The sequence below is a fragment of the Symphodus melops genome (assembly GCF_947650265.1).
Source record: "Symphodus melops genome assembly, chromosome: 2".
In the NCBI taxonomy this organism is placed as follows: Eukaryota; Metazoa; Chordata; class Actinopteri; order Labriformes; family Labridae; genus Symphodus; species Symphodus melops.
The window spans coordinates 20,864,286-20,885,526 of NC_136692.1; the positions used below are offsets into that span (position 1 = coordinate 20,864,286).

The 21,241-nt window shown below is 41.1% G+C and overlaps 1 protein-coding gene across 4 annotated transcripts in view; it reads left to right on the forward strand.

Moving 5' to 3' along the window:
* Positions 1-21,241, forward strand: part of rptor (regulatory associated protein of MTOR, complex 1) — a 170,082-nt gene that overhangs the window by 97,034 nt on the left and 51,807 nt on the right. For all 4 annotated transcript variants that reach the window (XM_079337749.1, XM_079337751.1, XM_079337750.1 and 1 more), the window contains exons 10-16: positions 1,651-1,795; positions 9,104-9,179; positions 12,070-12,171; positions 15,968-16,051; positions 17,108-17,218; positions 18,124-18,198; positions 19,298-19,363. In XM_079337749.1, coding sequence (XP_079193875.1) covers positions 1,651-1,795; positions 9,104-9,179; positions 12,070-12,171; positions 15,968-16,051; positions 17,108-17,218; positions 18,124-18,198; positions 19,298-19,363 — 659 coding nt within the window. The remainder of the gene's footprint in view (positions 1-1,650; positions 1,796-9,103; positions 9,180-12,069; positions 12,172-15,967; positions 16,052-17,107; positions 17,219-18,123; positions 18,199-19,297; positions 19,364-21,241) is intronic.

Genomic DNA, 21,241 nt, shown 5'->3' on the forward strand with positions numbered 1-21,241 from the left:
GATGATAAAATCCAACATTGAACACTTTCATTTCAGCTGGCAAAATGACGCATAGTATACTAAGAACGTGATGCCCATTATTTCTCCTACAAATCAAGGTGGATCTGTCATTTCAGTCTGTATCACTCCTGCTTGACCAGTGTAGCAACAGTCACTCTGAACATGTGGGTGTTTCTGTTTGAGCTTATTTTGTATTTTTAGGTCTTGCAAGTATTTTGCTGAGCACATTGTTATCATGACTGATGCTGGCCACAACTATAACAAGACCCAAAGCAGAAGAGAACACAAACAAAGGTGGTGTCAGGACAAACCTGCAAACGCAGCTAACGCAAAGTTGTTAAAGTTGGATTGCGGAAAATAAACGGTTAAAAAAAAACAAACAGTTTACTCTTACTTGGAAAATGTCTTAACAATGATGAAAAATGAAATGACCCCGCATTTCAGCTCGCAGGGAGCCAAAATAACAACTACGGATAAAAGCAGCAGTCATGTCTCAGCAAATACTGAAACTTTAAGGACGTCCCTGGTGGTTGAAAATGGCGGAGATGTCGACATTAAGTGGCGAAAGTGCAGTAAGTGCAGGTTGGCTCTTCAAATTGAGATTAATTGTTGTAAGTGTGTCGAGCACTATAATTGGAGTTAAAGCTGCAAAAGCAAGAATACGTGCAAACAGGCTCATATGTAAAAGTCCTGTAACACAAGCATAGCGGCTGTTAGCGTTAGCCAAAGGCTTATTCTGTCCACTCCTCTCCTCTTTCTTGACATTTATTTGACAGCACTTTTACTCTTCACAGCTGTCTCTTGTATGCAACACACACACATCTACAGACACACTACCATTAGCACTCTGAGACACACTCAGACTCCCTTGAGACAAACTGTATCCCAGCTAGAATAGCAATGTGACAATGCTGATGGCTGCCAAAGCCTTTAAAACCCCCCGGGGCTCTGCTGTTAATGAAGCAGCCCACATCAGAGAGGATCCCTGTAATGAAGGCCCCGCACACCTAATCCAACACACACTGTCTCACACACACAGTATCACAAGCACTTCAGCATTAAAAGAGCGGAACACTAACACTCTCTGAACAGTTTTCAGACACTGTCTCATAGAATATCACCCAAACAAACACACACAGTAGCTCCGTCCGACAAGCAAGGGAATCACAAACCTAAACCAGAGAGTGGCGTGGGATTGGTCCGGGCGTGATAACGTGTCCTGGTGAATAAATGAACAAGCTGATAAAAGATGCAACTTGTCACTTTTAACCTGCACACCACCTTTCTGTGTGTTCTGTAAATCTGAACACAGGCCGACCTGTTTTCTGAAAATGACCAACTTTATTATTATTCTTTTATTTTTCCCAATTTTATTTTCTTTCTTTCATTCATTCATCACCACATTTTCCTTCCCTGCAGTCCCCTTCTTTTTGTCAAGTTTATTCATTTTCTTTCTCTGATGTGACGGATACTTTTATTTCTCTCTCTCTCTGTCTCTCTCTGTCTCTCTCTGTCTCTCTCTCTCTCTCTCTGTCTCTCTCTGTCTCTCTCTCTCTCTCTCTCTCTCTCTCTCTGTCTCTGTCTCTCTCTCTCTCTCTCTCTCTCTCTCTCTCTGTCTCTCTCTCTCTGTCTCTCTCTCTCGGTCTACAGATTTGTTCCAGAAGTTATTTCGTCAGGACCTGCTGGTGGCCAGCTTGTTCCGCAATTTCCTTCTCGCAGAGAGGATAATGAGGTCCTACAACTGTACACCGGTCAGCAGTCCCCGTCTACCCCCTACATATATGCACGCCATGTGGTAAGACACACAAACACAACACATTGCTTTCTGACACACACACACATGCGCACAAACACACACACTAAATGAAAGAACATTTCATTTAGTGTGACTTTCGGGCAGAATAACTCTTTGATTCGGCGAAATGAGAGACAATGTTGTTAAAGGCATGTCAGCTTTATTTAATGATTATATTTCATTCCATTTAATGTTTTGAAGACATCCCAAAATGCTATCAACTTGATCTCTGGTCAATAAAGATGTATCCTCTGGCCTAATTTCTCTAAAGTAACAGTGTGTTGAAATATTTACATCATTTTGTCTTACAAAATGAAGACCTATTTAATTTTGACATGTCACGTGGTTTGTCATTCTTTGCACAGTGATTGGGGCTCACATTTAGTGGATTAGATTTAAAGTACCAGAATGAATGCCTTTCAATTGCTCCAAACCCTTTTTATTATTTATCACACTGTTTTAGTTGTATTTAATGGATGTTTGTTGTGTACTGTAAGTAATGCATCTTTAGCAGAAGCAGTTTAGTTGTTGGTTGGTAGAAGGCTTCACCATTTGATCCTCTTTTTATAGCACTTTGAACAACAAGCTTTTTTGTATGCAGATATCTATCGATCTGCTCCTTCAGAACCGCTCCGTAATGTTTTACCGATACGTTGCTGCGAGCAGGAAGCTAGTTTTGGGTTGTTGGAATTGTTTTCACAAAATGTGAATGTTTTTTTTTTCTCCAAAAGAACCAGTTTCTGTCCTTGGATATAGAAAAATGTCTAATTCAAAATGTCTACAAAGGGAACACAAATGTTCTATCAATCATTTTTAAAAGCAAGCCAGTGAATTGAGTTACATTTCCGCCCATGTCTCAAACTGCGCTGATCACCAAAAACAGAAAATGAAATGCTTTAATTACGCTCATAACTTGTGCTGTGGAGGGAGTGTGAGCCAAAACATGGAGGTGGTTTTATTTACTTCAGCTCTGGCATATGCAGCCACCTCTCTCATGCTCCGTATGCTCCATAGCTGACTTTCTCAGTTACTTGTGTGTGCTGAGGACTGCCAGTGTTGCTGTATCTTATGTGTGGCTCCGTCTCTTATGGCAGAGGCAGTTGTACTGTCATGGAGCTTTCACTGACTGAATCCTTGGTTGACCTGAACGCCATCCACACACACACACACACACACACACACACACACACACACACACACACACACACACACACACACACACACACACACACACACACACACACACACACACACACACACACACACAAAACAAGTAGTATGATGAGTAAAGGCACGGCTGTTACTACAACCACCCATCACTTTGGATGAAGGCAGCAGGGTAACACCTGTTCTCTGGGGGATATTAAGACACTTTGGGACATCTCAAAGATCCCCCTGCTGTGTTGGACATGATAGATTTAGGTTAAAAGCAGTAGTTCTACAGTAGAACAGAACCATCTAACGATACAAAACTTTCTTGGAATAATCTAAACATCTCAGGGTTTAGATTGTTGTCCCTTTTACAAACACAGCCGGAGACCTGAGAGAGGAATCCTTGCTGTGTTTTACATGTACATCTACAAACATAAACACCAGAGTGTTAGCGCTGGGCTATTTGTTTAAAAAAAACAAAAAAACATCCAAATGTTTTTCTTCTTCATATTGATGAGTATTTGTATTTAGCATGGAGAAAATTGAGGGTTCACACAATTACCTATGTTGCTTTCTATGGATGTAACGATTTACTCAACTTGTGATACAATATTGTTCACGATGTGATTCTTTCATGATTTATTTTACAAAATAAGAAAAAAAGAAAAATCATTTCATTTTAAATGACCCTATTCATCTCTTTGGGTCTTACACTTGTTTGGGCGAGCGCGGCTACAAACCTGCTCGTTATGTTTTGGTCTTTGCATCTGTCACGATAACGCCTGCTTGTTACAACCAACCACCTCTGCTCTACTGCTGCTGACGCTCACCATGTTACTGACAGGTAACGCTGGTTTGACTCACCAGTCAAGGTGGCGGGTAGAAAAAATCACAGGCCAAACATGTTTTATACCAGCCAAAATGATAGATTGTGTTTTTGTGTCACCTACACATCTGTTACAGTCTATTTACGTACTTGAAAAAGCATTATGTTCTGTTGAATCAATCACAGATTTAAGTCATAGATTCAATAGTTTTATCAGATCGGGAAATGTAAAAAACATATTTGCTGGTCTTTTTTTTTTTTTTTTTTTAAATAGCTACGGTAGTTCCCAGAGCCCCTCTTACTCCCCTCTGAAATGAACTCACCAAATAGAAAATCTACCCACATTTGGCGCTTGGCTGGTCTTGACTTCGTACCCAGGTACTGCGAATAATTTTTTAAAGTATCAAAGTGAACGGTGAGAACTTGGAATCGATTTTTGAACTACCTCACCATTAATCTTTACGTCCCTACTGTTTCCTCATGTTGCAAAAAGAAGATAACTCAAATCAGCTTTATCACATTCAAATACCCAAACGTCTTCCTAATGCAGGAGGAGCTGGGAGCTGCCACTATCTCAGCTTCTTCAGGATCAAACTCCATCAGTGTTCATAGTAAACAAGAAGAAGCCAAATATTACACAAACGTTTCCTTCCCTCCAATACAACAGACCAGTGACCAAAACCTGTTAAAAAAAGAAAAGATACAAAATATGTTTGATTTAGAAAATCAGTGTTCCTCTGATGTGCTTTGGAGTTGCTTTATGAGCTGCTTTTGTTTTCTTTTGGTCCGCTTGTTTCCCTTTTGACTGACAGATGTCTGATGACAAAGAATCTCTGGTTTGGCCTTAATTTGTGTTCTGAGCTGATTGGTAGTGTAATGTAGACCGGTGTATTAACTCTGCAAAGCTTTGACAACAGATCAAAACAACAGATTTAAAATACATCTCTAACAGATGTATTTTAAAAATCAGCATTCATGAGTTGGAGTGACTTGAAACGAGAAGAATTAATGACATGTTGTAGTTTCTAGCCAATTTGGCGGTTTTTTTTTTTTTTTTAATTTTAGTACAGATCTATCCATTCACAAAAAACTGACCAGAGTTTATCATCATTATAATATACATTTCATCATAAACCCCTGTCCCCTACAGGTTTCCTTCCTCCTAGCTACAATTGATTTGAGATTCTCCTGTGTGAGAAACATTGTACCCTCATCTCCCTCCCTTACTGATGCAAACACTTCTCCAACTTTCAACAGTTTTTTCCTCAACCTTCTATAAATTCCTGTAAATCCCTCCATCTTTCCCACTCATTACCTGGCTCTTGTTTGAGAAAAATAGAAACACTCTCTCCATCTTTCTGCCTCGAGGAGCAACTTGTTGTGCAACACTCTGATATCACTTTTTGTAGAGCACAATACTTCTTGCTCCTTGAGCAAGCAATAGCCTTTCTTACTCGCTTGTGCAGGCCCATTAGTTTGCTGTGGTTACCGCCAAAGAAATTGGAAGTTGCACTGCGTTTCACAGCAGCACATGCAGTATCATAGTGGACAGAATAACAACAAAGAGGTTCTTTAAGACTGTAAGACACAAGGCTGAGGGAGTAATAAAAAGATAGAAGTGCCAGAGATAAAAGGCAAGTACAAAAATAAAAGGTTGGAGTAACAAAGACCGGGGGAAGGACGATGGAGAGGACGAATTAAGCAGTTTAGGGGCTTGTTGATCGATGATGGTTCCCAAACACAAACAGCAATTGTTATTCAAATTGAGCGGAATAGTGAAGAGCAAATAAAGTTTAAACCCAAGGCTGATTACTCCCTCGTCCCTCGTTTCAGAGTAGGAGTGTGTACTTCTTCTGTATATGTGTGTATGTCTCTGCACCATTCTCTGAAGGTACACAGAAAAAGAGCTGAGTCAGCCGCCTACCACCACCTTACCCCTACACTCTTCACTTGGCTTTCCCCATCTCTCACAAAACGAGAGATGCACATAGACAGCTTATGATGATGGTTTACTCGCATGCATAGGCAACATCATGCAAGTCATTTCTGTCAACTCAAACGCTGCAGCGGATTCTGCGCTGAGCATGTTTCCTCACCGCTAGCTTACATAAACAACAGCAGGGAAACATATTCGTTGGCAGAATTACTTTATAGACTCCAGGCCAAGTAATTAGTTATGAAACCTTAAAAAAAAATAAAAAAATCTTAGATATCCAAAGATTACAGAAAACATGTTGATTGTACAACATGGATGGACGGATGCTTATTTGCAGGGAACAACATTGTTAGAGAAGCTACGATCACAGTCAAGACACAACATAAAACACTGGACAAAGAACATTTAAGCTCCTCAAACAAAACATATTTTCATTTCATTTCATAGAGAGCCAGTGTCACTGCCTGTGTGCAAAGATGTGGTAACGTTTTAATAATCTATAACCCCAAATGTGAAGGTATACTTTCATTATGTTAGTGTTGATACCTACAACTCCTCAACACACAGCCTTTACAATTCACTATGTCAAGTGCTACTCCATGATTTGTAAAAAAACAATCATTTCTGATTCTGATTCGAACATTTGGTTGTTTCAGAAACAAAATGTCCAAATAGGGTATTAACAGAGAATATTCGCTAAAGCACAAAATATTTCTTGGTGCAAACTTAAAGAAAGGATCTTGTAAACTGAAATGTTTACAGTTGAGGTGACACAGCATCATATCTACCAGTCACAGGTGTTTAACATAGGCAAGGCATTAAATGAGCTCCCATAAGGGTTAACAGTCTAATCAGCAGCACCATAGCTTCCTTATGAAGAGAGCTCTAAGTAAGTGAGGCTGAAAAAAAATTCTGACTGCAGCAGTTTTTTTGGTCAGTTTTTAAGTAGTGCAGTGAGTGTTGGCTGTTCATCCATAGTTACATTGTTCCCTTGAATTGCTTGTAGCTACTCTTTACAGTGCCAGATTGGCCAAAGGTTTGCACGTACCAGCTGAAAAATGGTGGTCTATAAAAGTGGGGCTGTCTCCTTTTTATGTGAGTGGGACAGAACAGTCTGTTACCTTCCCACTACACTTCTGTACTTTCATCTCAGCAATCCCAGCTACAAAATCCATCTCTTGTCCTAACGTTCATGAGAAACCATGAGTAGAGGATGGACCGATTTAAACACTATAAGCACATCGAGAGTTGCCAGTTCCCTTTTCGAGCACTGCCGAGATGCCCTTGAGCAAGACACCTGATATTTGCACTGCTCCATAGAACAGCATCACACCCGCTGGTGATTATATGATCAGAGGTGTCTCCCTGTCTTAATACTCTCATTTTGATCACAGTGAGATCTTCCTTTTTGGAATACATTTACTATTGTAGAGTCTTTCCCATCTGCTGTGCACACATTTTTGTTGTTGTTGTAAATAATTTAAGGCATTGTGTCTTAATGACCCTGCGGCCCCTATTTAACGGCAGAGTCACTTCATAAACAGAAGGGAACAAAGCCTGGCCTTCTACATTAAAGTACCGTAAATTCCGTACTATTGAGCGCACCTGGATATAAACCGCACCAGCTAAAAATAAGTAAATAAATGTATTAGTACATATATAAGCCGCACTTGATTATAAGCCGCAGGTGTCCACGCTATAACAAGAGCTATTTACACAGACGTAGGCTACCGGTAACATCCGCAAATACTGTAGCGTCCGTACGGACGTTAAAGGACGACGAGAGCGTTCAAATAATAACTTTTAATAACCCGATCACTGTCGGCCGTGACCACGCCGTTTACAGCAGAGAGCAACACATAACTTGCCGTAACAATCCAACTCTCTCCCCCAGCGTTCTCTCATACAGCCACACAACACGTTCTCGCTGGTGCATTCACTGACTCTCCACATAATCGGAATTATGAACACATTATCAACTACTGACTTTACAACATGAACCGTTACAATACGAAGCCTAGCCGACGGTGTCTGTAACACGGCTGATGAAAAAGATGACCGTAATATATTTCACAAGAAAAAGTCCATCCATTCACTGCCTCAGAATGACTTCATTACTCACTTCCTCAGTCTCTGTTGTCGCTGTCAGTGTCATCTTAACGTGCAGCAGCTCTGTTAGCTTCTTTGACAGCCAGGTCGATCACCTTTAACTTGAAAGCTGCATCATATGTATTTCTCCGTGTGTTTTCCATCATGAGGGTGCGTGCATGAAGCGCAAAATGACTGATATTAAGATCCGACGTGACGAAGTCAAATGTTTTTGCGGCACAAGCTCATTGTCCCCCATAAAAAATCCATGCATTAGCCGCACCGGAGTAGAAGCCGCAGTGCTCGAAGTGTGAGAAAAAAGTAGCGGCTTATAGTCCGGAATTTACGGTAGATGAATTAGTTTGGTATTTAAATATAAGAAATGATGTACAGATGCTAGCAAAGTTCTGCATGACTTTTGGTTTTTACCAGTGAGTTAAACAGTCGCATTGAATCTAACGCAGTTAAACTTCTCTAAAACCAGCCACAGAAAATGTGATTAACACCTGTTCTTCATCATGCAGTCTGATGTTCTACTGCTGACTTTTGAGCTGGAGTTGCTGGTGAACTGTTTGCTGCCAAAACGGCAGCTGAGTTTTTAAATTCTCCCATTAATCCTAAACCTTTTTACCAGCTGACTCCATAAATCGCCCTTTTGTTGTCTTTTAGAACCCGTTAAAAGTTCTTCATGGAGTAAACACAACACCTGCCACCATGTGTGCTCTTAGTTTTCTTCTCTTTTTCTCGCCACTCTTTCTCTGCAGCATATTCGTATGTTGCACAAAACGGACAGCAGTGAGTCCATGATACTTTCAACACTGCCAGATTATCTATTATAATACTCCCAACTAATGGTTGAAGCTATTTAAGCAGCAAAAAGAGTCTTTGACAGTGAACTTTATGCCGCTCATTCAGCTTTACATTGTTGTGAATCTACTGGGAACAGGTGGGAGGAGCTAGAAAGTGGAAGGAAAGACGCAGAGACCAGAGAAGGTGTGACACGGTTTGATGCCAGTTACATAACCCCATGAATTAGATATGATGACCATGAGAGAACGCTGGTGTTTAGAGAGGGATTAAAGGCTCCTTTGCTGCCCTCTCCAGGACCTCGTGCTGGGAATTTAAAGAGGTGTATGTGCTCTGCAGAAAACATGAGCTGAGGAGGAAAGTGTTAGTGATGGGTTACAAAGGCAACATGAAGAGCGGGGGGGGGGGGGCGGGGTTAGGAGCAGAAATGGTCTTGTTTCTTTAGTTGGCTAAGAGATTCCTGCCGTGGTTTATGTGAGTGTATGTCACCTCTCTACAGGCAAGCGTGGGACCTGGCTGTGGACATCTGCCTCTCTCAGCTGCCCACCATCATTGAAGAGGGCACCGCCTTCAGAGTAAGTGTGTGTGACAGGACAACAAACACTGGGACCTCTTTAGCATCCCTTGGTGGAAGAGCTCAATCTGACTGTTTGTTTTTTTTTGTTTTTTTTGCAAGTTTAGCGTTTCATGTTTGTCTAGCAGTGATGGATGGCTCTTATCTCAGATCTGTCCACCACTGACGCCTGAAAACATCACCTGTGCTTGTTTGCACTGCAAGTTCCTAGCCACCGGCGTCTACAGCATCTCTATTAATCTTTCAACACACGCGTGCACGCACGCACACGCATACAGACTCGAGCTCAGTCCCATTTGGAGAACATTGTAAAACGTCAGGTCCAATAATTCAAGTGTGAGTGTTGAATAAAAGTGAGATGTGGAAACCACCGGCCCTGCACTTTCAGCCAGTTTATTTCGATATTTATTGACATGGCTGGGGACTGTGATGGAGAAGCTGAGTGTACTGGAAACACCCTGCAAGAGAGTGATTGAACTGATGATAAATGACGTTATCTGGGTCAACAAAAGACCGCTATTGTGTCAGTGTTGGTGTGAAGGAGCAGCCTGCTGGACATATACGCTTGCCGATGCAAACTAATCAGAAATTGGCACCATGTTTAGCTTACCTCGATGCTAGCACTTCTCTCGGGGGCCGTATTTTCTCCTCCACCTGGCCCTCGGCGGTGAGCGTCTTCCCCATCGTTCCCCCAGGAGAAGTTTTCCATCCGCGATCCACCTCTGCTTTCTCCTGCACTCGGGCCGAAAAACACTTACCGACACCGTAATTGAGCCTCTGAGAACTACTAAAGGAGATCTTCCCTCTCTGTCTTGCTCCCTCTTTCAGGAGCCTTTAAATCCTCCCTGATGTTCTACATCTGTTATCCTTGACTCACACTGTGTCACAACTGGATTTGTCAATGCAGACACATTATAGTGCATGGTTAATTTTAATTATTCAATTAGAATTATTTTTAGTTTTTTTCAGGTTCCTGAATGGTTTAAAAATGCTTCAGAATATATTTTTTAAAACAATTAGTTACAAGGTGCTTCACAAATGCAAAAAGTAAAAACAGGAAAACATAAATAAACATAAAAAGTGATCCTTGTTTCTTTATATAAAAGTGGTGATTATTTTTTTTTACCATTATAGATAAATGTTTTGGTCACCATCATATCTATCTAAATATCTCACACTCTTTATTCAATAAGTTACGACACATACTATGGTGACATTTTTCAGTTTGTTACAAGTTTTATTTATGGGCTTTTTAATGCCTTTATTTCAGGAGGTGGAAACTGTGAAGAGAGAGAGTTGGGAAAAGAGCCACAGTTTGGATTCAAACCCAGGCTGGCCATCTTGGAGGACGACAGCCTCTGTACATAGTGTGCACTCATTAACCGCTAGGCTATCAGTGCCTCTATGGAGACATGATTTATTTTAGACGTATTATTTGGGCTACAGGTTGGTGCAGTAGGAAGAACTGTCATTGTGTGGAGTTTACATGTTCTCCACGTGCATGTGTGGGTTCTCTCCGGGTACTGCGGCTTTGTCCCACAGTCCAAACATATGCTTGACTAAGAAATGACGTCAAATTGCCCAAAGCCTGAGTATGAATGTTTCTTTATCTTCATACGTCAGTGACTAACTGGTGACAAATCCAGAGTACCACACGTCTCACTTCATGACGTCTGCTTCAGCTCTCTCTGGCCCCTGAATGAAATGAGAAGTGGAGACAATAAAAAACAGTATTTTTCAAGCACAAACTACGGGGGGGTCACCCTGTGCTCTTAACGCTAAACGCATCATAAACCCAAAACAGTTAAGATGATGTAGTTTAAGCCTCTTAGTAATCCAATAAATCCAGTAATCCAATGTACTGTAAACTTGTCCTTTGCATAGAATTCTATGAGAATAAGACTCTTCTTCTCACTTTGTTAATAACCTGAGTGAACATTAATCCAATGAGTTTATGCTCTCAATCTGTAGTTTGAAGTCTTCTTCAGTACATCGTGATGTTCGTTTTCTACTTCATGGTTCCAGTTTGAGTAAAATTAACAGTAAAGCACGCTATGCTCTGGGACATGAAAACCTGTGATGAATAAGTTGCTGCCATGGTGACCAGGACAACCTCATTCCAAACTTTTACAAATATGTTCACCTCTGGCTCCAACATACAGAGACAGTGACTACAGAAGCCCAGAAAGGAAGGCTGATGATTCACACATGCACGTATATTAGAACTAATCTTTAAGGTCATATATTATGTTACTTATATTTCCTGAAGAACACCATGATGATTATCTTCAGTTTTTTTCAATACAATTAAGAGGGTTGCTCAAATTAATTTTTCAGTAAACTTACTTTGAAGCCAGATTTAATTCTTTCCACATAATGAAACATTAGTTTTCAGATATTTCAGCTCCTCATAATGCTTTTTCTTCACATTTGAAATTTCTTCAAGTGATTTCGTAAAAGTTATTAAACTTTGATGATGCACAAATTAATTGAACCATCCAGCCAGGAAGCATTGATATTTCCCCGCTCTCCATCCATCAACAGTCTACACAACGCCGTTGTAATTCCCGCTGCAATATAAACACGCGGCATGATCAAAAACTTTGCGGCCAGCAACCAATCAATCAGGCAAACTGCCCCGACAGCGGAGAGAGAGCGAAGGTGATCATGAGAGATCAGGATTTATGTAGCTGCTGCAGTGCGGTGTCAGTTCTTAGCTCATTATGTCAGGGCTCTTTATGAAATGATAAGCTAGACACTGCAGACTGACTCATTACAGTGTGTGAGAAGAGCGAGCGAGTAAATGAGACAGAATCATTCACTCTGTAGTATCATGATGAAACTCATACCGGTACATGCTCTTGTTTGTTTGTTTGTGTTTTCGTCCACAGCACAGTCCTTTCTTCGCGGAGCAGCTGACGGCATTTCAGGTGTGGTTGACGATGGGCGTAGAAAACAGAAACCCTCCTGAGCAGCTCCCCATAGTACTACAGGTAAAAAAAAAACAACACTAACATCCACACATCTGCCTTATGAGTTCCATTTTCTGCTTCATTTTGCCTCATTAGCACAATTTGAAAACACATTTTGTGGAAGACAGTACAAATTAAGGGAAAACATGTATCTCATGAAAGTAGATAATGGTCTTGGAAAGATCTGGAAACTGTCAATGAAGAAACTCATTCTAGTTATGCATTGCATTCATTCTTGTTTGATCAGGTTTGATGTTCGTAAGGTGCCGACTCATCCCTGTGTATGTAATCAACAGACGCATCATTGCATTAAGTTAAGTGAGATATGGAAGTGCAGGAGGAGGGTCCTGCACCTCTTCTGAATCCAACGGCACAAAAAACAGAAAAGGAAGCTTTTAAAAATCACCGTCCCAAAACGCTTGTGTTCGACAACACGAGCAGAATGTTCCGTTACATCCTCTCACTCCCCGTAAGGGTTATTTTGTAAACGCTCACGAACATTTAGCACAAATTTGTTTTTTTGTATAAAGTAAGTACAGATGGATTTTCAACATCATAATTTAAGATTTGAATATAAACGAAAGGAAAAAGTCGAGTGAGTCTTCCAAGTGTTGAAGAATTTGAATTATGTGGAGAAGAAATTATAAAGGAACAATATGATTACGGTATTAGAGATGTAGATACATTTTACGCAGCTTCTATTTTCTTTACTCTTTTTCTGCATCAATAATTCAGTCCAGACAACAGCATTATCATTTGAACAGAAAGCTCCTGCTTGGTAAATGTGCTTAAGTGTGTCCTCTAAGTTGTAGAAGCGTTTCATAGTACAGGAGAAAATTGGAAAGCTTAAACACGTCACATTTAAAACACAATCCAGTTTTTGTACAGCCGTCCACCCCCCCAAAAAATTCAGGTATTTGACGAGCTACTTCATGAAACAATAATTCTCTTAAACCATCATAGTGGGACCTAGTTTCCACTACCGTCCTAATCACACATCTCACAATGTCTGTTTTTTTTGTTTTTTTAAATCGACCAACTTCAATGACCAGAGGGAGAATACCAGATTCTGAACTGTGTCACCAAGGATCTTTGGCTTCTAATCAAACAACATGTTACATATAACTCAAGCATATTAATCTGTTTGATCTGTACACAAGTCCTTAGTTTTGACTTCAACAGATCTCCCCGTCATTAACGAGGGAGTGGAGGAAATCCACTATGTTTGTTACACGTTTGTGTTGACCACAGGTGGACCTCATCACTTCTCTCATCTAGCTCAGATTGGCACGCTTAATGTTAAATAAACTTCTTGTCCTTCCTTAAAACAAAGTAAACAAGTGCGTATAGATTACACACAAACAGCACCAACATACCATCACCCCAACTTCTCTTTATTGACCTCCCTCCCTCTCTTCCATAGAAAGACAGCCCCCCTTCCTCCTCCAGGTTGCTGCTTCGCATTCGCCAGCCGAAGAGTGTGATCAACTGTGCTTATTATTTTTTCATGTAAATTGAGCTCTGTGTTCGCAGGCCAATTTCCTTTTATTACAACCTCCGTAACAGAAAAGTGTGTGACCAGAACAACCGCCGCTGCTGCGTTCCCTGTAGTGCTGTTACATTTATCCGTGATGCTTTAATTGGGTTGGAATCTTACAAGAAGCGCACCGTGTTCCTCAGCTCAGCTGTTGAGTTACTGTAGCAGGAGGTTTCTCTCCTCCCCTGTTTCTCCCGCGGGGTTGTACAGGCGTGGTGTTATATTATATCGCCGCCATAGTAGTGCTGCTGTCCGTGTTGAATGGTAATTTCCTGCTGATTCAGCTCGCTGAAAGCCGCAGCACGTCCATACAGCAGTTCTGTCGGGACCTTTTTAAAAGCAGGGAAAGGCAGGCCGGATTGGAGCAGAGCTGAATGATGTGTGAGGGAGTGCATGTATGTGTGTGTTTACTTTTGACTTAAAGAGAGAGAGAGAGAGAGAGGGAGTCAAGTAGAAGCAATAGCCAGTTTAAGATTACGCAACATTATGCGGCTTCACACCGACAGGGCAAAGTAATCTCAAGGCTACTGCATGCTCTCTGATGTAACGGATGGACACATAAACAGGTCTTATACCAGTTTAAACGCACAGTTGCATAAGAATAAAATTAAAATACTAGCCAGTTCTTGCAGAACTCACAGTATGATGCCAAAAAAAAAAAGCCTGGCTTCATTTGAAAGCTGCAAAATGAGACAAGTAATAGGCAGTAGAGAGTGCCCCATCAATAATGCTCTTTAGTGAAACGAGCGCAGAGAGGACAACAGAGTGCATGATGGAGTGATACGGTGCTGTGTTGTCTTGACAACAGCCTTTTCATCCAGGAAGGAATAAGAGATTGTGCAAAGCCATTACAACATTTCTAGATGGTGGTGTTACTGAAGCAACGGCACAGACGCTCCCGACGCGCTTGTGCATCAGGTGTTTGGTGAAGTGATAAAGTATGCATGTGCAGCATTTGACAACATGAGACTGTGTGTCTATCACTCAAACACACGGCAGCATGATGGGAAGTGTTGAGTCATGGAAGGAGATTAAAGTCGAGGTGTTAAGGGAAAAAGGAATGTAAACAAACGGACACACACACACACACACACACACACACACAGCTTATCAAATTGAAATGTAGCAGCTTTGCCTATGGAGTGCATTTTCACCCCTGTTATGGTGAAATAACAGATGTAGCCAAATGTGTCATTTGAATCATGTGTATAAAGTGTGTGTGTGTGTGTGTGTGTGTGTGTGTGTGTGTGTGTGTGTGTGTGTGTGTGTGTGTGTGTGTGTGTGTGTGTGTGTGTGTGTGTGTGTGTGTGTGTGTGTGTGTGTGTGTGTGTGTGTGTGTGTGTGTGTGTGTGTGTGTGTGTGTGTGTGTGTGTGTGTGTGTGTGTGACATCATAAAGAATCTTCACTGACAGCTGTGTCAAATCAGGATAAAACGATGAATCGTGACTAAAAGACAGGGATTTTTCAGGGATGTTCAGATTGTATTCTTGCTTTTTGGCTTATCCTTATAACTCACACACCTACATCTCACACATACAAATACACACACACACACACACACACACACACACACACATACACACAAATGTGCATGTTCCCACGCTCTTCCTTGGAGCAGGAGGTAACCCCGGACCGGTCTTCCCCCGGCCTCCTTCTGTTAGCATTATAACAGTCACCGGGTTTAAGTCACGGAGGACTCTAATAATACATCCTATGTTGGAGGAAGTGTCCACGAGTGTGTGTGTGTGTGTGTGTGTGTGTGTGTGTGTGTGTGTGTGGACTTCCTCCATATGTTTGTTCCCACACACACTGTGGGACAGTCACATGGGGGTGTATCGATGTCCAGCCCTCACACGGTCTAATTTGCCTTCATGCTACACAGACTACCCTCCACTCCTGTGCATACTGTTATTTTTTTCTTTTTTTAAATTGCTTCTTTATTGAAGGTTTTTTCATAACCTTTTTTTTCATAATCTTCTGGACGATGCAGAGTGAAAGTAAACCAAAAAGGACACACCCAACTGCCCACACACGCCCACACACACAATGCATGCATTCACACATACACTCTGTTTGAGAGTAAACAAGTGCGACGTGGTGCCGGTGTTTAAGCAGTAGTGGTGGGAGAGCCACCTGCTCCATTCCACCTTGCCACCTCTCTTGTTGCCATTTTTCCTGCTGTTTTTTTTCTTTCCTCCCCCTCTTCTTTCTTTCATCTCAGGCTTCCTCTCAGCCTGGAGGCGGAAGTCTAACTCACATATGATATCTGCTCTCGCTCAGGTCCTCCTTAGTCAGGTGCATCGGCTTCGCGCTCTGGACCTGCTTGGACGGTTTCTGGATCTGGGTCCTTGGGCTGTCAGTCTGGTACGTTCCTGTTTTGTTAACAAGGTTTCAAGCATAGTTCACAATTTGACATTTACAAAATCAGTGTTTCATAAGCACGAACTCTGCACAGCTGGCTGAAGGAATAAAGCAGCAGTTATACATACGTACCAAGCAGCAGCAACTTTTGTGCACAACCACGAAGCAGTTTGAGCTCAACTCAAGGTCTCACTGTCATACAAGGAAATTCAGAGATTTCTCTCTCCAGAATAGTTAAGATGAATGGCATCTTGTGTGGCAGAGTGCCATATTATTCTAGTTGATCAACAGCCACCCCTGTGAACAACATTTCCAACCTCTATTGTTTCTTGAGAGGTCAAATTTGAGAGCTGTATTTTGAAATATTTTCCATCAATAGCCTAAGAAACCTCGAGTCCATACCAATGAGCAGAGATAATGCATTTTTGTAATTTAGGTGTACCAAGCCTTTGATGCTGCAAGGCAGTGCCAGGAGAGAGGGCGAAGAAAAAAACATTTATATTTAGAAAAAAAATATTTTGCTCCCTCCTTTTACAGCAGACTGAATAATTGAAGAAAAACTGAGAGAAGTTTTTTGTGGGCATGTTTTCAAAGTAAGGTGTAAAGATCTGCACTTCCTCGTGTTTTTTTTTGTTTGTTTTTTTTTAAAGAGGAGGGTTCAAAATATGAATTCAAACAAAAGGGTACCAGTGTTGAAATAGTGTTTAATAAAGTTATCTATTTAATTTGATCATATAGAGATCTCCTATAATTTGATATCATTGATATACTATCACATTCTCCAACCGACCGTCAAAGGAAGAAGAATCACGGATGAACTAACATTTCTCGTTAACATTTGGCTGAAACAATCAGTCCTTTTAACTGACGCTGAATAAGAAACTTCAGCCAGCTCCTGTCCATCCAAATGTGACTCCTTTGTCCATGTTTACATTTTCATCCACGTGTGTCCTGGTGGTCCATCCTGTACAAACGCACTTCGGAGCACGGCCTGGATTAGAGCTGCAATGTCAAGCTTCTCTGTAAACAGCAGTGCTCTGTTTGTGTTTGTGTTTGCAGGCCCTGTCGGTGGGGATCTTCCCCTACGTCCTAAAGCTGCTCCAGAGCTCAGCCAGAGAGCTGCGGCCGCTGCTGGTCTTCATCTGGGCTAAAATCCTGGCTGTGGACAGTGTACGTAATTTGAAGCACTCACACATTAGAGGTCTCATCTCTTCGAAGTACTTTTTTCATATTTAATCAGCTTGTTTTCTTTTACCAGCCTCTTGACATTTAATGAATCCTGTCTGCGACACACAATGACTCACAAAAGGAATGGAAGAAAATGAGTGTGAATAAGAAAAAGATGTGCCAGTTAAATATAACAGGGTGTATGTGTACACTGATGTAAGGCTCTTTATGACTTTAGAGACTCATTTGCACTGATGATGGTGGTATCAGCAGATCCAAGAGGAATGCATTTGATCGTTATTTACACGCATTTTATTTTATCATTGTAACATTGTTGTTTTTTAAGAACAATGTGTTCCTCCTTCAGATAACTCTTTCTGTTTCTCTTAAAATAAGTGTCATTTAAAATGTGTGTTTAAAAAAAAAAAAAAAAAAAACACGGACTCCTTACAAGCAGAGTTTAAAAAAATAACAACATAAAACACAGAATAACAAGCAGCCACAAGCAGGGTTAAAAACAAGCAAGATAAAAGATAAAAAAAAAATAGAAACTTCAGAGGAGGTAATTATCAGTTTTGCATAACAAATTTAAAACAGAAGCTTTGCAGTGAAATGGATAGAAATCAGAGTGAGACTTGTTGGAGCAGGTGGGTTTTGAGACGTGATTTGAAGATGGTTCGTTCCAGAAGTGGGGGGGCAGAGCGGCTGTGGGCTCTGGACCTCATGGTGGTCAAGTTTAACAAACTTTATCAGGGGGGCTAATGAGCCCCATGTCAGTTCTTTTATATAAGACATTATTAAAATATTGTTTTAACATATCAAAGTTAATCTCACATCATGTTGTTATACAAAGTAAAACAGAAAAAACTAAACTATTACCTTCTAATCATACAAATCTTTCTCCGCAGTCTTGTCAGGCTGATCTGGTGAAGGACAACGGACACAAGTACTTCCTGTCTGTGCTGGCTGACAGTTACATGCCAGTGAGTATCAACAAATCCTGTTTGTGCAATTTAGGGGCAGTGTGACTCGTGGGATTATGTTAATGAGCCATTATTGAGTAAAATATTGGACACTGTTTTCTCAAATACTTAAATTCAATATTTCAAAGGCTAGTGTGAAAATAACTGGGTTAACCTTAAGTACAAGTCCAGCCAGACTTTATCCCTGTTTCCACCGAGCGGTCCGGTCTGGTTCAGTACCGTTTGGTAAAGTTCAGTACAGTAAACCCAGAACTTACATGTTTGAGTTACTGACAGGTTTTTGGTTAACGTTCTTTGTGCAACAGAAAAGTCCTGTGGTCACTATTCAGAGGCTGTTACCATAGCAACCAGTTTTTGTTTTGTATACAGTCACTATGACAGTTATTCAGGTGGAGGATTTTTACAGTTAAGAAGCTTCTTAACTTACTTCTTCATCTGCTTCATTGCTACTTCTAACCTCTTCTTGTGTGTCCATCGTCCCGGGAGTCAAAGTCCTGTCACGATTATAAAAAAAGAAACACAAGTGCATCTTTTAACTGGCCTCCTTTGTCCTTGGTCCAACTGGCTCCTGGGAAACTGCTGGCTGCAGGTGTTTCATTACTCTTGTCCCTGTGCACATTCAGTGTTGTGCAATATGCCAGTATTTCATTCTGGACCCACCCCTCCCCCAGACATGAAAAACCTCCGATTGGCTGTTCAACACTTCTCTGCTGATGGTGAAAATATGAACTCTCATTTAGTGCTGTTCATCAGGAAAATGTGTTGAAACTACAACGTTGAGGCAGAGCAGCTAAAGGACATCAGAGAGAAGGACAGAAATATGTTCACCCAAAAGTGAATTAAATATTAAAAATATTAATTTGTTCGTCAAGTTAGTTTCAATGATGACATTTGATTTTAAATATTTATAAAAGTCATTTGAGAAAATGTTCAAATTCTTATCTTTGATGGGTGTATTGAATTATTTATAAAATGATATATGCCAAACAATGCGGCTAATCGACTCATGAAAACTGCGAGATGCCATCAACATGTCACATTTACACCGGAGAAGAGCTTTAAAGGGATATTTCAGAGTTGTTGTTTTTTTTTGTTACAGGCTGAGCATCGAACCATGGCTGTCTTCATATTAGCTGTTATTGTCAACAGCTACACCACAGGACAGGTATGTTTGTAAAAGTCTGCACTGTAGCCCAAAGACAGAACGTTCCATGTTACTCACTCGCTTCTTCATTGAACCCTCAGCGGGTTGTTTTGGTGGCCGGCCAGCTGTCACTGTGAGAGATAGCTCTCTCGCCCATGGCGTATTTCTGGGAGATATTGGTTATGTGACAGTTTCGTCACCCAACAGTCACCTTTATAATCTCTGTCTCCATCCCAGCCACCTCCGTGCTGACGCTTTATCACAACAAGTGTCACTTTGGCCCCCAGTGTTTAATCCCAGACGCCTTTTGTGTCTGACGCTGATCAAACGTCACAGGGTGCGACGCTGGGGTGATGTAGCTCGTCATCTCACCCAGAAAACACAAAGAAATTTTCCACCATCACTCCCCCTGGCGTCGCTCTCCGGCTCTCCACAGCTCTTTCAGGTTGTAACTGGTTTTTTTTTTTATTATTGTTTTCCTCTTCTCTACCTCACTGTACTTCCCGCTAAACATTAAATAAACGTGACAAATCAGGAAAGCCATATGTGCTCTCAAGCTCGCAAAGAGCCATTCGTCTTCCATACTGAGCTTCCTTAATGCTCCAACCTCTCTCCCAGTCTGTAAATAATAGATTATCCCCCAACATTACAGAGAGTCTCTCTGCTCGCTCCACATCTCCATTATTTATCCTCCTTACCTTCAACAACAGCACTCATTACGGCTGTATCGCTGTTGCGAGCGTGTCAACGAGCTCTGGCGTCTCAATATTCCTGCTCTCAGGCTTCAGCTGGGGGAGCTGAGGGAACCACGCACCAGCAGTCTGAGGGGTTTTATGTTCATGAACGTGTGTGTGTGTGTGGGGGGGGGGGCGGTGGGTGATGGGCGAACATTGTGACACTGTTGATAAAAGATTTGTTTTTAAAACGTCTCAATCGGCAACAGACAAAAAGGCTTTTCAGCACACTTAAAGGTGGAAGTGGTTTATGTGGGAATTAGGCGTTGTGTTGTTCACACGGAAATCTGAGTCCTGAGCATTGACAGGCACATAACTTTGTTGTGTTATCAGAGCACAGAAGTGACACATTAACCATACATTATTAATCGCCCTTTCTACCTCGACTGTAGAGGAAACGAGAGCAACAAGTTTTCAGAATTGATTATTATTCATTTATTATTTTTCCTCTTGTTTTCTCATCTGCCTGTTATTTATTCTGCTGTTGACGCTGTTTGCTTTGAACAGACAGTTAAAGTGGTTTCACTCTCGGGACGCTGGCCCTGGACCTGAGTTTGCTTGAGCCCCAAAGTCTGGTTTATTTGATCAGTGTGAACTAAAAACGTAAAAGTGTTTTTGACAGGGACTTTAAAAAAGAACAGATTATAAACATCAGATAAAAAAATAAAAAAAACACATCATCAAAGTTTATATAAAAAGTTATTTTAATGATTTTCCTTAACGTATTTTTACGTGACATGAAACCATGGTTACACGATGTTCCAATATATGTTCCCAATGAGTGTCCCTCGGATACGTAAAAGGAGAAGGGAGGAATCGCTCCGAGAAAAGCCTGAAGACTGAAAAAAGTCCTTCTGAGTCTCAGAGATCTGCTAACCTTTAAATGTGAATCACAGTATTTTCAGAAGGTTTTCAGTTTATTAACACTGAACAGAACGGTTACTGAAGTAGAAGTGATGGCCGTGGAAACAATATCTCTTAAAAAAAAAAAAAAAAAGGAAATCAGAGCAGCATAGGAGGTGAGTTGTCGCTGAACTGATGTTAAATCGAGTACATTGCGACCCGATGCATCATGTGAGCCATCGAAGAACAGCTGAATCTCACCTAGATCTTTTTGTAATGCTCAAAACAATCTTTTTTTTTCAGTTGATGTGCTTTCCTGTAA